At 35.7% G+C, this 14730-nt stretch overlaps 1 protein-coding gene and 1 long non-coding RNA gene across 29 annotated transcripts in view; one reads left to right on the top strand and one right to left on the bottom strand.

Annotated features, from left to right (window-relative positions):
• Positions 1-14730, bottom strand: part of AFF4 (ALF transcription elongation factor 4) — a 93036-nt gene that overhangs the window by 44421 nt on the left and 33885 nt on the right. For 12 of the 28 annotated variants that reach the window (XM_081502811.1, XM_081502802.1, XM_081502784.1 and 9 more), the window contains 4 exons: positions 9258-9349; positions 8661-8787; positions 5297-6091; positions 3899-3943 (listed from right to left, as the gene is read on the bottom strand). In XM_081502811.1, the coding sequence (XP_081358937.1) occupies positions 3899-3943; positions 5297-6091; positions 8661-8783 (963 nt within the window). In that variant the 5' untranslated portion in view covers positions 8784-8787; positions 9258-9349. Of the gene's footprint in view, positions 1-3898; positions 3944-5296; positions 6092-8660; positions 8807-9257; positions 9350-14730 lie in introns of all 28 variants that reach the window. The other 16 variants (XM_081502807.1, XM_081502791.1, XM_081502792.1 and 13 more) reach the window with 5 other exon arrangements.
• LOC145510718 (uncharacterized) lies at positions 137-2885 on the top strand. The gene is made up of 2 exons (XR_014057232.1): positions 137-285; positions 1998-2885. It is a non-coding gene; the product is annotated as an uncharacterized LOC145510718 (long non-coding RNA).

The raw sequence follows: 14730 nt of genomic DNA on the forward strand, positions 1-14730 counted from the left end.
GTACCTTTAATGGGCAGATACTGTGCTATTTTATGTCTGTTACTCAGCTAGTAGTCATAATGACATTATGAGGTAGATACCATTATTATCCTGACTCTTTGTAGGATAAAACTGAAGCACAGAGATTAAGCTACTTACTCACGGTCATACACTTAGTAAGTAATGGACACAGAATTTGATCCTGGGTAGTCTCTCTACAGAATCCATTCACTGATACGAAATTTTGGTCAAGTGGAGAAAATCAGAAGAAAGGTATCAAATGCACACATAGAGGAAGACAGACAAGTAAGACTACATGTCTGATTTCATTCAATGCCTTCTGTCTAATCATATGCCAAGTATGTCCAAGTGGAAGTTTGGATACAATCACAATGTATATGATAGAGAAGCAGGAAACAGGTATCAGACCCAGAATAAGAAAGAAGTGTTTTATCTCTGGCATGTAGTTCAAAGCCAGCCATCAAATAGATTGAGAAAATACAATGAATTAAAGGTGGTATAACCTTTAGGAATTTATCCTATAGCTATACCCACACAGTTATATAAAGATACATGTTCAAGGGATTCACACTAAAAAAATGAAAACAACCTAAACATCAACAACATAGGATTAATTAAATTACCAGACACTCATACAATGGAACACCAAGCAAACAGAAAAATGAGAAAGTTACCTTCTGAAATGAAATGATACCCACAGTTACTGTTAAATGCCAAATACAAATCAGTGTATGTCCTCATAAATGTTTATCTATGGAAAAATCTGAGAGATAGTTAACCTTTGGACAACAGAATGACTGAAGGAAAAAGAGACGAGAACACTTGATACAGCTTCTACCACTTGAATCTCTTGAAATAGTCACCTGCACTCAGCTTACTCTTTATCCTCTTACAATGCTTCATGTCTTTAATAGTATTTCACTTTCTGAAGTACTTGTATATAGTTGATTATTTCCTACATTGTGCTTGAAAATGTCAGCTCAAAGGGTGCAACACTAACACTATTATCACCACTATATCCCTGGTGCTTGACACACAGTAGGTACACAGTAAGCTCTGCATTAATAAATCATTTTTTTACAATAAATATATTACTTTTCGACTAAAAAAACCTTTTTATTTCCTTTAAGTTTGTGATGGGGTTCCCAGAAAAAATATGGCTACAAGTATGAAGAAAACACGAAGGCAATGTGAACCTGAACTTCCTTATATGCTGCACATAGGGGAGGGAAAAGAAACAGACACTTGTGTGCCCTAGGTTTTCCATGTTGGCATTTGACACCTTAAACACCAAAATCCTCTCAATAAAAAATCTATTTAACTCCCTGTTGTCAAAGGACTGAGCATCTATTACACCCAAGGCCATGTGCCAAGTCTTATACATACATAAAATATATAATAAATGGCTTCCCTTTTGGCTTAGCTGGTAAAGAATCTGCCTGCAATGAAGGAGACCTGGGTTCGATCCCCGGTTTGGGAAGATCCACTCTAGTATTCTGGCCTGGAGAATTCCGTGGACTGTATAGTCCATGGGGTCGCAAAGAGTTAGACATGACTGAACGACTTTCACTCACTATAATAAATGGTGAGTAACATCATAGAAATAATTAAACACAAGAAAATCTTAAGATTTCTTCCAAGTATTTACGTGCCATGCATTTCTGAGGATTTAAGAGTAAAGATATATGCTCTCTTAGACTTTTTACGTACATGGCAACTGAAAAATGGAAGCAATGAGTCATCATTGTGGTCTGATGACCTGATACAGGGGGGAAAAGGATTTCAGTGGGATTCTAAGAAAAAACAGAATCTGTATATAACTGAAGAGGAAGGAGAAACACATTCTATGAATGTTTACAGAGATGAAAGAATAAGAAAGTGTATGGCTTAGGGAAATCAGTTTGGGAAAAGTGGTCAATTTGTAGTGGGAGAGGCTGAAACTGGCCTGTATACAGACTAACATTTAAAATGTTAAATTTGCACACTGTTCTTTTCAGGGGCCTTAAAGAGCCTGAAAACTTCTTAGAAGGATATTATGAAGACAAAGGATTAAAGCAAAGAATATGGTGTCAATACAGAAGACAGATGAGCAGGGAGACTCCAGAAAGGCAGGGTAAGGACTGTATATTACAATTACTGAAGCTCAAAGTGGCAGAAATGGAAACAAAGGAACAAACATTTGCAAGAAATTTTCAAAGTCTTGCATGTAGTTTTGTGGTTAAACATGAGAGAAAAAAGTGAAAGATAATTAGGATTCTAAAATTAGCCAGGAAGAACAGTGATACTACTAACAGAAGTTAAGTCTGATAAATATGGCTTCAGACATATCTGAAGAGGCAGCGAGAAACCCAAACAGAGACCCACCTAAGAAGCAATGAAGAGACAAAAACCAAAACCCAAAGGAGGCCAAGGCAGGAGAGAAAGATTGAATAGCTGTCTAACAGCTAAAGCCCAAAGGATGGAGGAAAATCTCATCAAAGAAGAAAAAGAAGAGAGGAGCACTGGCTTAAAAAATGCACTCAAGTTTAAGAGATAAAAGAAGACACAAACTTTCCCAAAGGGCAACTTTGTAATGTTGAGAATGTGAGACAAGAAAAGGTGTGTAGAAAATAAAAACAACGTAACAACAGTCAAGGAAGAAAAAAATGGTGTTTCCAGAAGGAAAAAATAAAAATTCTTTAAAACAGCAGAAAGAGTAGAGAACTCAAATGAAGCCTCTAATGGCATGGGAGGTAATGACCTTGGAGAAACAAGTTCAGGAGAATGGCGGAGGTAAAAGAGATTTTAGTAGGCTAATGGAAGGACAGGGAAGCCTGGTGTGCTGCAGTCCATGGGGTCTCAAAGAGTCAAACACAACTTAGCGGCTGAAAAACAACAAAAGAAAAGAAGGAGAAAATAAGTGGCAGCAGCCAATGCAAGCAGTCTTTCAAAAGTATACACAGTGAAGGGGACTTCCCTGGTGGTGCAGTGGATAAGAGTCCGTCTGCCAAAATGCAGGGGACATAGGTTTGATTCTGATCCAGGAAGGTCCCACATACCTCGCAGCAACTAAGCCCATGTGCCACAACTACTGGGCCCGCACTCTAGAGCTGCAACTACTGAAGCCCACGTGCCCTAGAACCTGTGCTCTGCAACGAGAGAAGCCCATGCACCAAACCAAAGAGTAGCTCCCACTCGCCACAACTACAGAAAGCCTGTGCAAAGCAACAAAGAACCAGAGCAGTCAAAAATAAATAAATAAAAATTTTAAAAAAGTACATACAGTGAAATACAAGTATAGACACAAAAATTCAGGTGTGCACAAAAAGTACAATTAATATGTGACTGATGGTTTTTGTCTATTGAGCCAAAAAGTTTCTTTTTCCAACAGACATTTTCTTTTCCCAACAGAAGAATGTATTCTTTAGTCAAGTGTCAAGTTTAAACATATTCCATTAAACACTCAAAATGTGTAGTATTCAGAGAAGACTTTTTATGTATATCTGACCAGTATATACAGATGAACTACAAAGCAAGCTATTTTCAACACAATGGTTTGATAACTACTGAGATTTTAAGCATTTCAAATTATTAACTGATAAACCTAAGAAGGTATAGCTATATTTGGTTTCTTCCTCTTTTCAAAGCAAACTGTTAAGACCAGAATTTGTTTTTACTTACAAACAAAACCCCCAGCTTTTTGAGGGCAAACAGTAAACAAACCAAGTAGTTCAGAACTTAAGGATGAATATAAACAGAAAAGAGTCAGTTATTTTTGATGGACACAATCAGGTTATACATATCATCAGTCTGCTACAGCTTCAGATACTTTGTGAAATACAGGGGGGAGGAGGGTAAGAGGGTAGCAGAGCATCATAATTGAAGAGACAAACTATTTAAAAAAAAACCATAAACTTACTTTAAGAATTTCATCCACACAACTCACATCCCCAGAAGCAGATGCCTAAAAAAAGAGGAAAACATATATTAGGTCTGAAGTCATTTCTTATTAGGTTTTTATCATTTGTTGTACAGATTTAACATTATTAGAAATAAAACTAATATTAAAGATATATTTGGTATCCCACTACTCAAAGCCAGAACACTAATTAGAATCTTTGGACTAATTTCCTTAAATACAAAATTTCAAGCACTAAAAAATTTTAATCACCAAACTGTACATGATAGGAAATTTTTTAAAAAGTTTTCCAAGAAATCTTATCTTTCTTACACTTGGATTAGAAATAACTTTTAAAATGTAGTTTTTTCAGCTGAACAAGATGTCAAAATTTAAAAGTCGATTTATATACAAAATATACTATGATACTGAGATCATAATTTCATATAAACTAACAAACAGAATAAAACCAGTATTATTGAAAGATTAGCTGTCTGGAACACAATGGACATTTTACATAACATTTCTTAAATCATGAAAGTTAAGTTTATTCTGAAGCACAAACAACAATTGAAGAGTTATGGTGAAGTCTAGCTCTAAGGATCACATTATAATGTGTAAAGAAAGAACAAATCACCACTTTACTGTTCTCTTGAGAGGAGTAATTAGATGACAAATGCCAGGAACAATGCATTTCCCAAGGCCACAAGAAAGATTTTTAAATGTCCTCAAAACAGCATTTTACCTACCCCCCCATCCTTTCCCCCACTGTTTTAAGCTATGAGGTGTAATTTTCAGCTACTGATATGGCTTAAAAAATTTTTATTGCAAAAACTAGATGAAAGGATAAAATTTCATCTATTTCACAAAGAATGCTCACTATTTTGAACAGAATGTTTTGGTACATAGTTCTAAATACCTTAAATTTCAAGCCACCACTATCCCTGAAGCAGTCGCCACAAACCTTTAAGTGTACCCAGAGAAAAGGATCGTGGCATCCAAATCATAAAACATTACCATCTCCATGCAACCAAAAAAGTTTCAACATTTACCACAATGAACCATGCCCACATCTTATTGATGAGTATTGCAATGAGAAGTAATTTTTTTTAAACAAAAGAAACAAAATGTATTATCCCACAAAACCAAAATGAGCAAACCTAAGGTATTGAGAGATCATGTTTTAGATCTAGAACTGACTTGTCATTTTAATATTTGAGAACAACGAATGACCTTTTTTCTACTGCTCAAGAGAAGTATCTAAGAGCTCTATGGATTCACTTGGGAGTCAGTCACAAGTTTTTCCTTAAACTTTTACATTCCTTACTGTTAAGACAAAGAGTTCAAGTTCAATCATAATTTCAGGGTGAATTGTTTCATATAGTTACAATGTTAAAAAGCTCTAAATGTGTGACTTACATCCAATGGTTGGGAAGGTATTTTCAGCTTGGTGAGATGTGCTTTACTGCTGGGCTTCAGTTCAGTCATGCTGTTGCCATGAGACTGGCTGCTGTAGTGTTCAGAGGAAAGCTTTGGTTCCATGGACTCCTGTCCATCCATGGGCCGCACATAGGCAGTGGGTTTCTGTAGCATTGAGTTGGACTTTGACATCAATGAAGGTGGGAAAGACTGATTTGAGTGCTGCCCACTTGAAAAAGGTACACGGGAAGGAGAATCCCAGTTTGCATCAGGGTCCCGAGGTGATTTGGAACGCTGATGTTCTTTGCTATGGTGATCATTCCCATGAGACCTGGAATGACTGGAGCTTAACGAAGAAACAGCCTGGGGTTTTCCAGGGCTGGAAGAGCGTGATTTGGAGTGTTCTGATCCATGCTGGCCTTTTTTTCGGCTACTGCTCCCACCACTGCTGTATGAGTCACGGTCATGTCTCTGACCACTACTATTAGTGCCACCACTGGCACCTGCACTGGCCCGCTGGCTACTGTGTCCACTCTGTAAGCCTGAGGACCGTTTCTGAGACTGAGAAGTGCTGGGTGCAGGTCCTACTGGAGTCCATTTGCTACTCTGATGAGAGCTCCCATGTCTCTGTTCAAAGAAATTTGGGTTAGATTTTTCATCTGCTGTCGGCGGTACCGTAGGCTTGGGAATTGCAACAAGCTTTGGTATAGATCTGTCTCCTATGAAATCCTTCATTTCATCGTAGTTTCCAAGCATACTCTGAATACGACTTGACAGCTTATCTTCTTTGCTAGTCTACAAAAAAAAAAAAAACTGTAAAATTAACATAACTAGAAATAAAAGATGCTTCCAAACTAACTTCACAAACTTTAAATGGAAAGGGACTTTTCAAAAGGAGGTCTCGTCTCATATGTTAGGGTTAAAATCTCAAAGTAAACTCCAAATACATATTTTTTTATGGTGAAAAAAAATGCACTGGAAGTGAAAAACCTTCAAGTTAAAACACTAATATTCTAGAGTACACTGAGAAATATATATACAATAGACTATAGGAGATCTTTTAAAAATCCAAATTTCACTAATAAATATACTAGAACTGTAGTAAAAATATTTTGAAGAGCAGGAAAAGTAATTATGCCGTTATGTAATTAAGTTCCAAATCAGCAGATTAGCCAATACTCATACTTTTGGCAGTCAAGGAAAACAACATATTCCTTACAATTCAATGTTATAGTTAGACGCAGAAGTAAAAGGCCGAATGAAACAAGCTATATATACGCAACTGTCTTTTTTTAATTAATAATTCCTTCTGTTACTGGGACACATCAAGTTAACAAAAGTCAACAATAAGTTAATCATGGAAGATCCAGTGATAAATTTTTAAATTTTGGCTATTAATTGTGACCATAAAGTTCTCCATCTTTTGAAGTCAAAAGTGTATACTCTGAGTTTCAAAAATTATTTTTGAATAATAAGATCCAAGAGGTCTACAAGCTTTAGGACTCTTTCACATTCATATACGTGAAAGAAAAAAGTTAACTGATTACATAAAAAGGAAATCAAAACTGAAAAACAAACAGAAGATCCCGAAGCACCAGTATTTATTCTGAGGTTGGTACGAATCAGTAAGGACTTTAGATTATATGAAAATCAGTCTGAGAGGTAAACGTACAGCAATTTATTCACATCAAGGTCAGAAATCAAATCCTATCCATCGGATATTTACATACTACGTACCATACTACAAAATAAATGGTAGTATGGGTCAAAGATTCTGGACCAACTCCTGTTCTTTTCAAAATGTCTTTAATCCCAAAGTATTGGGTTATACTCATAAATGATGTCAGTCTAACTGCCCTTCATTGGACAAATCTTAAAAGCTCTGAATAAATGGCTACTTATAGATCTCACAAATGGTTTCTACAAACACCAAATGTTGTAAGAGTAAACCCAGGATATGTTGTTGATTTGTATTTCATGAGAAAAAATCTAACATACTTTCCACATCATATGATAAAGCCAACAATGATCACTAGTGCTGTAATACATATTATTATAGCTATTCTACACAATATAAGCCTTTAAATTGTAGTAATACTTTCAATGAAAGTGTTAGAAAGTGTGAATGTGTTAGTCACTCAATTGTGTCCAACTCTTTGTAACTCCATGGACCATAGCCTGTCAAACTCCTCTGTCCATGGAATTTTCCTGGCAAGAACACTGGAGTGGGAAGCCATTCCCTTCTCCAGGGGATCTTCCTGACCCAGGGATCAAACCTGCATCTGCTGCACTGCAGGCAGATTCTTTACCACTAAGCCATCAGGAAAGCTTACTTCCAATGAAATCCAAAGCCAAATCAAATATGAGAGAAACATTTGTGGCCACTACAGTTACATTAAAGTCATCAGATTCAGTTTAGGTTGGATCCCTGGGTCTGGAAGATCCCCTGGAGGAAGGCATGGCAACCCACTCCAGTATTCTTGCCAGGAAAAGTCTATGGACAGAGGAGCCTAGAGGGCTATAGTCCATAGGGTCACAAAGAATTGGACATTACTAAAGCAACTGAGCATGCACACCATGCAAATCAAATATAATGATAGTTTTTTAAAAAAGGCAATTAGTTCAACTTATTGAACACATCTGGCAACATGCTTTAATCTAAATTTGACATGGTTAATTAAGCATTAAACATATAAAAAGAAAATCAGAGAATCTAGCATATGATAACAGAAAAAGAATCAGACTGATACTGAAAACACTTTTATTCAAATATACTAATAGTCACTGAAACTTGATAAACTAGTAAGCAAATGGCAAGAAACAGGGAAAAAAAGAATCTATGAAATATTTCTCTTTGATTCATGTTATACCCAAACAGCCAAGGAAACAGCAGATGATGTGCATTGATAAAGAAACTTTTAATTTAGTTCAAGGCTCAGAAAGGTAAAATGCCTGCTAAGGGCTAGTGGTAGAGCTAGGAATAAAGATAGGAATGTTTGAGCTTATCCATACTTAAGGAGTTATAGGACAGAGATGGGATGGTGGTGGAGTGAGGGGTTGTGAGGATGACTTTAGGGCACTAGTGATGTTATATTTCTTGATTTGGGTATTAATTATGTGAGGTTGCTCATATGGTGAATGAAAATTCTTTCACCTATAACACTTACCTTGTGTACTTTTCTGTACGTATGTTATATAGCAATGAAAAATTTATACCAAAGAAGTACATTCTATTATGAGGAAAGGCAAAAATGTTAAAGGGCATAACATAGTAACTCTTTCTAATATAAAAACTCAAGTTTAAACATTTTAAAAGCAAAATATGTCACATTATAGGGGAAAAAACATTCCAAGGACAACTTACAACTTTGTATGGCTCAGCAAAGAGAGGAGAGCTAGGTGGGAAGGCGTCGTCGCCCTGCTGAATTTCCTGATTCCGCCTTTCCCGTTCTTTCATACGCAGCACATTCCGGTCTTCACGGTTCATGTTGCTATGAAGAGAAACACAACCTTTGCATCACACAAAAAAAAGAAAAATTAAATGTTCTGTACTCATTTTGTCAGTTTAATGCTTCAATCGGAGATTCCCTTTTAACTTTCAAGTGATAACAGGCATTAGCACTGAAGTTGGGTTTTGGCAATGGTTTTATCAACTAAAAACCAAGTGTCTTCCCACAACTATCCAGATAGGAAACACTGGCCCAGGATATTAGGATCCATCCCATTTAAACACTTAGCCTTCTGAATTTTTTAAGTTTTCTGCTAGCTAAAAGTCAGCTAAAACTTACGTATTCAGAGGGAAAGTAGTACTTAAACCCATAATTCTTAGTATTTCCTATAAGCCTTCTGTGGCTTCTTCTTCAGAAATCTAACTATTCTTTGTCATTAGAAACATACAACCCACTCCTACCTACCACCCCCTCCCCCCAGGGTCCAGTGCTTTTCTCTACTTTCCATCTACCTTATCTTGATTTCTTTTTGTCCCAAACACAGCTTCCTTGGTGTCCATCCTTATGGCAGTTTGATCTCAGCTTTGCTGTTGCTCTAGATTCCCTAAAAAACGACATTTCTGCTCTAAATACATTAATATTTCAATTAACACCTCAATAAATGCCAAAACTGAGGCTTTCAGCAGCAGAATCTAAAATTAACTTGAGTTAGTAACAGTAGTTGAAATTTTACAGAAAAAGAAAAAGTCTTTTGGGAGAAGGGGTAAATGAGGGTGTCATTTCTATAATCATGACAGTAAGTTCTGTTTTCACTAAGAAGAAACCAAGGAAAATAGTTTATATCAGTGGGATTTTTGGTTAATAGATAATAATGAAAACTGTTGTCTAATCCTGGGACAAGGGATTATCAGGGACTCTGCAACACACTCTTCCCTGGAGATAGATTTAATCATCTGTCCTAGTTATGCTTTGTTTTGTTTTGAAAGTTCTGTTGGAGGTCAAACAGAAAGACCAGGTTATACAGTGGAGTATTTCCAGCCTTATGATAAGATTCAGAAATTAAATTAAATCAGAAAATTAAAGTCAATCAAGACTGGTAGAAACTATAATTGTAAAATGACAAAGGACAGCAAAACCAATATAAGGACTTTTATAAGCACAAATAAACATTTAAATATAAAACTTCCTGATTTGCAATTTACTATCATTCAAATAAAGCAACTTAGTGTTTAGGAGAAGGCAATGGCACCCCACTCCAGTACTCTTGCCTGGAAAATCCCATGGACGGAGGAGCCTGGTAGGCTGCAGTCCATGGGGTTGCTAAGAGTCGGACACGACTGAGCGACTTCACTTTCACTTTTCACTTTCACGCATTGGAGAAGGAAATGGCAACCCACTCCAGTATTCTTGCCTGGAGAATCCCAGGGATGGCGGAGCCTGGTGGGCTGCCGTCTATGGGGTCGCACAGAGTTGGACACGACTGAAGTGACTTAGCAGCAGTGTTTAAAAATGTGTTCCAGGTATCCAAATGTATATTCAAGTTCTTTCTTTTATGTATAATAAACTTAGAAAAGAATATAAACTATTTTGAGGTTATGGGAACAGTGTGTGCTTTCTTTGGTCTCCCATCAGTACTACAAAAAGTATTTCATTCTTTCTTTAATAAACACCACAAATCATCTACACTTTGGTATTCAGAAATTAAAACAAAAGAACATTTATTATCCCCTAGCACACTTGTGCCAACTAATAACTGTGTATCACTAACAATCAAACTTCAAATAGACCTCTAGAGCTACGGTGCCACAACACACGAACTTGTCTATATCCGTTTCTGCATTAACTACCAATTTCCTCTAATTTCCTAAGTTTAATTCTTGAAAGCTCAGAGACTTCTCCAGTGATCCAGCGGTTAAGACTCCAACCTTCCACTGCAAGGGGCGCGGGTTCAATCCCTGGTTGGGGAACTAATATCCCATACAGCAGGGCAACTAAGCCCATGTGCCCCAACTAGAGAAGCTCACCCACTGCAACAAGAAGCCTGTGCACAACTAGAGAAAGCCTGCTCAACACAATGGAGACCCAGAGCAGTCCCCACCCCCAAATTCTTGCAGAAAACAACAGACATGCCTTATTTAAATTATAATTTAACTTTATGTATTCAACAGCACTAACATAATCATGCAAGAAACATGTGAACATTTACTGCAAAAATGTTTTGTTCCCACAATAAAATTCTTCCTATAATTCAATAATAAAACTTTGTTTTCTTAAACAGTAAAAGTCATCACACTGAATATTTTCTCTTTTAACAAAACTGCCAAGAAGCTCATGATGAAATTAAATGATTGCTAATAAGAACTAATATCCCAGTTACAGTTCTTATTCTCTAGCTTTTTTCTGATTTGACTTATTTTCACATCTGATACATTGGTTTTATTTTTTTCCTTCTGTGTCTTTCAATATCAGTATCTCTGCCCAAAATAAAGTTTTCCCTAAAGCAGTAATTCCAATAATTCCACTTGAGCTGACCCAAAATTAATATGAAATTCAAATGACTCAATTTGAAGTATATTTCTGTTGTATAGGCAAAACTATATTCCTTCCATATTTGCAACTACTATACTGAAACGGAATTCAGTAAAAAATAACAAACTGCTATATCACAGCCAATCTACTAGAAAAAATAATTTCTAAAAGAAAATTAGTAAGTAGAAAGAAGGTTCTTCTTCTAAAATTTTTAATTACTTAAGGTAAATTGTTTAAGTATCTATCTAGTACTTATTTTAAGTTGATATACTAATTACAAATTTTTTCTTCTAGTTTTATTGAGATTTAATACACAGCACTGTTGAAAGTTAATAGCATAATGGTTTGATATGTATCATAAAGTCATCATCACATTAAGTTTAGTAAACATGCATCATCTCATACAGATGCAAAATTAAAAAAATAGAAAAACATCATTTTTGATGAGAACTCAATGGTTGATTCTCAACTTGTAAGTAAAACATACAGCACTGTTAATTTTATTAAATTGTATTGTCCAGCACCTCCCTAGCACTTATCTTTATAACTGGAAGTTTGTACCTTTTGACTGCCTTCATCCATTTCCCCTGACCCTGATCCCCCCTGATCTCTCGTAACCACAGATCTTAACGCTGCCTTTTTCTGAGTTTGTTTCTGAAGTGTAATTGATCTGCAACATTATGTTAGTTCCTGTTATACAACCTGATTTACCTCTATACATTTGAAACTGATCACCACAATAAATCTAGTAAGAATGCCTCACCATACAAAGATAATACATAGTTACTGACCATATTCCTCACACGGTACATTTCAAACCCTTGACTCATTTACTTCCTAACTGAAATTTGTACCTCTTCATCATCCTCACCTGTTTCTTTCCTTCAACCTCAAACCCTCCCCTCTGGCAATCATCTGTTCATTCTCTGTATCGAAAACTGTTTCTGTTTTATTGTGCTTGCTCTTTTTTTTTTTTTTAAGATTCCACATATAAGTGAGATCATGTAGTATTTGTCTTTCTCTGTCTGACTTATTTAACTTTTTAGGATAATACCTTCTAGGTCCATCCATATTGTTGCAAATGGAAAGATTTCATTCTTTGTGATGGCTGAGTAATATTCCATTATACATATTTATATATCACATCTTCTTTATCCATTCATCTACCAGTGGAATTCCGGCTGCTTCCATATCCTGGCTATTGCAAATAATGCCACAACTAACATAAGGGTGTATATATCTCAAGTGTTTTTGTTTTCTTTTGTTTGCTGGATCATATGGTAGTTCTGTTTTTATGGATGGTATTTCAGATAACATAGCAATACTAAGTCCCTCAACTGTGATAACTCTATTTCATTATGTAGGAGAAAAGCCTTGATTCTTACTTAGGACATATACAACACACAGGCGGAATGTTATGTTTGCCAACTCTCAAATGGTTCAATGCCCATTGGAATCTATACCTAGTATGTATAGATAGTATGTCTATAGAAAGTATTGTATGTGGTGTTGGGGGGAGAGACAAGACAGAGAGGGATGGACAAAGGAAGGAGGGAAAGAGAGAGGTAAAGGAAAGAGTCAGGCAACAGCAGCAGCAGCAACTAAATGTTAACAGTAAAAATGTTAATCTAGGTGAAGGGTACAGAGATCTGTATTATACTTTTCTTAGGTTTGAGATTTTAAAAATAAAATATGAAAGGTTAAAAGTGATTAAAATATTAGAGCACGATGGGTGCTTTCCAACATTTTTCAGCCTTGGGACTACCATCAAACTATTTCTCCTCTAGGGCTTACAGTATTTCTCTCATGACTAAGGTGTACCTCCAAATCCACTCTGATATACAGTTCTCCTCAACTCCTCTGTGTCATGATTTATCACATTTCAGAAAAAAACTACACTTATTACTTGCAAGAAGGGGACAACATCCACAGGCCAAGCTTCAGAGTTCAATAAAAGTAAATGAACATACAAAATTTATCTAAAGCAAAATTTAACATTTATTATTAAGTGTACTATTAATATGCAACAAGCGTCTATTACATACTTAGCATTGGGGAGAACAAGAATAACTTGCCATACTAGATTAAAACTTATAATCCATTACCATTATCAAAATAGCATGGTAAAGAAATGAACAAATTGATCAGTAAAACAGAAGCAAGAAATAAATCCCCCAACATGTGGGATTTTAACAGTTTAAAAAGCCCAATTCAATAATAAAATGTTTTATTTAATAACAGTTAAGAGCCATGTACTTTTCTAAAATGACAGCTATTAAAATGGTGAAGACATTTCAAACTCAGCCAGAATAAAGACAAACGTTTCAGCCCAGTAGCCTTACTTGTGGGAGTGTATTCCACAGAACTAAAAGCACAGCTATAGGCTACAAAGATGTTCACTGCAGCACTGTTTTTAGTGGTAAAACAATTTAAAATAATCGAATGCCCAAGAACAAAGAGATGGTTAAATAAACCATGATTTATTAAAACAAATGAAGTAGATAATTTCCAATTAACTTGGGGAATTTCCATAAATGCTGTTACGTAGGGAAAAGTAGATACAACACAATGTATGCCATATGACTGACAGCCTCATTATTTCTTCAGCTTAAACTTGGAAGTAGAATTGTTAAGTGCTGAGTATATAGAAATACAACTAACTCAACTAATAGGAAAACATGCCCACCACCATTCTCATAAGCTAAACACAAGAAAACTGAAAATCTGAATATCCAGTTTTCATGCATAATGTGAAAGAAGTCTCCCTATTTAGTTAAATCTTTCTTATCCCTCAGTAAATATTTTGCCATTCCTGCAAATGTTAATAGGGAATAGTCTTCCACCTATGTATTTTCCAAAAAAGACAAACCTTTTAAAATAAATTTTTTTAGTAAAATATAGTTGTTTACAACATTGTTTTAGTTTCAGGTATACAGCAAAGTGATTCAGTTATAGACATATATATATTTGGATTTCTTTCTATTATAGGTCATTACAAGATACTGACTATAGTTCCCTGTGCTATATAGTAGGTCCTTGCTGGTTATCTATTTTATATACAGTAGTTCGTATATTTTAAACCCCAACTCCTAATTTATCCCTCCCTTTTTTCCCCTCTGGTAACTGTAAGTTTGTTTTCTATGTCTTTGAATCTATTTCTGTTTTATAAATAAGTTCTTGGTATCTTTTTTTTTTAGATTTCACATATAAGCACTATCATATGACATTTGTCTTTCTCTGATTTACTTTACTTAGTATGATAATCTCTAGGTCCATCCATGTGGCTGCAAATTGCATTATTTCATTATTTTCTACGGCTAAGTAATATTCTATTGTGTATACATACCACATTATCTTTCTCCGTTCATTTGTTGATGGACACAGGTTGCTTCCATGTCTTGAGTGAGTGAAGAAGTGAGTGAAGTGAAGTTGCTCAGTCATGTCCGACTCTGAGAC

Source organism: Giraffa tippelskirchi, chromosome 6 (assembly GCF_054371585.1).
Source record: "Giraffa tippelskirchi isolate mGirTip1 chromosome 6, T2T-mGirTip1v1.2.pri, whole genome shotgun sequence".
Lineage (NCBI taxonomy): Eukaryota > Metazoa > Chordata > Mammalia > Artiodactyla > Giraffidae > Giraffa > Giraffa tippelskirchi.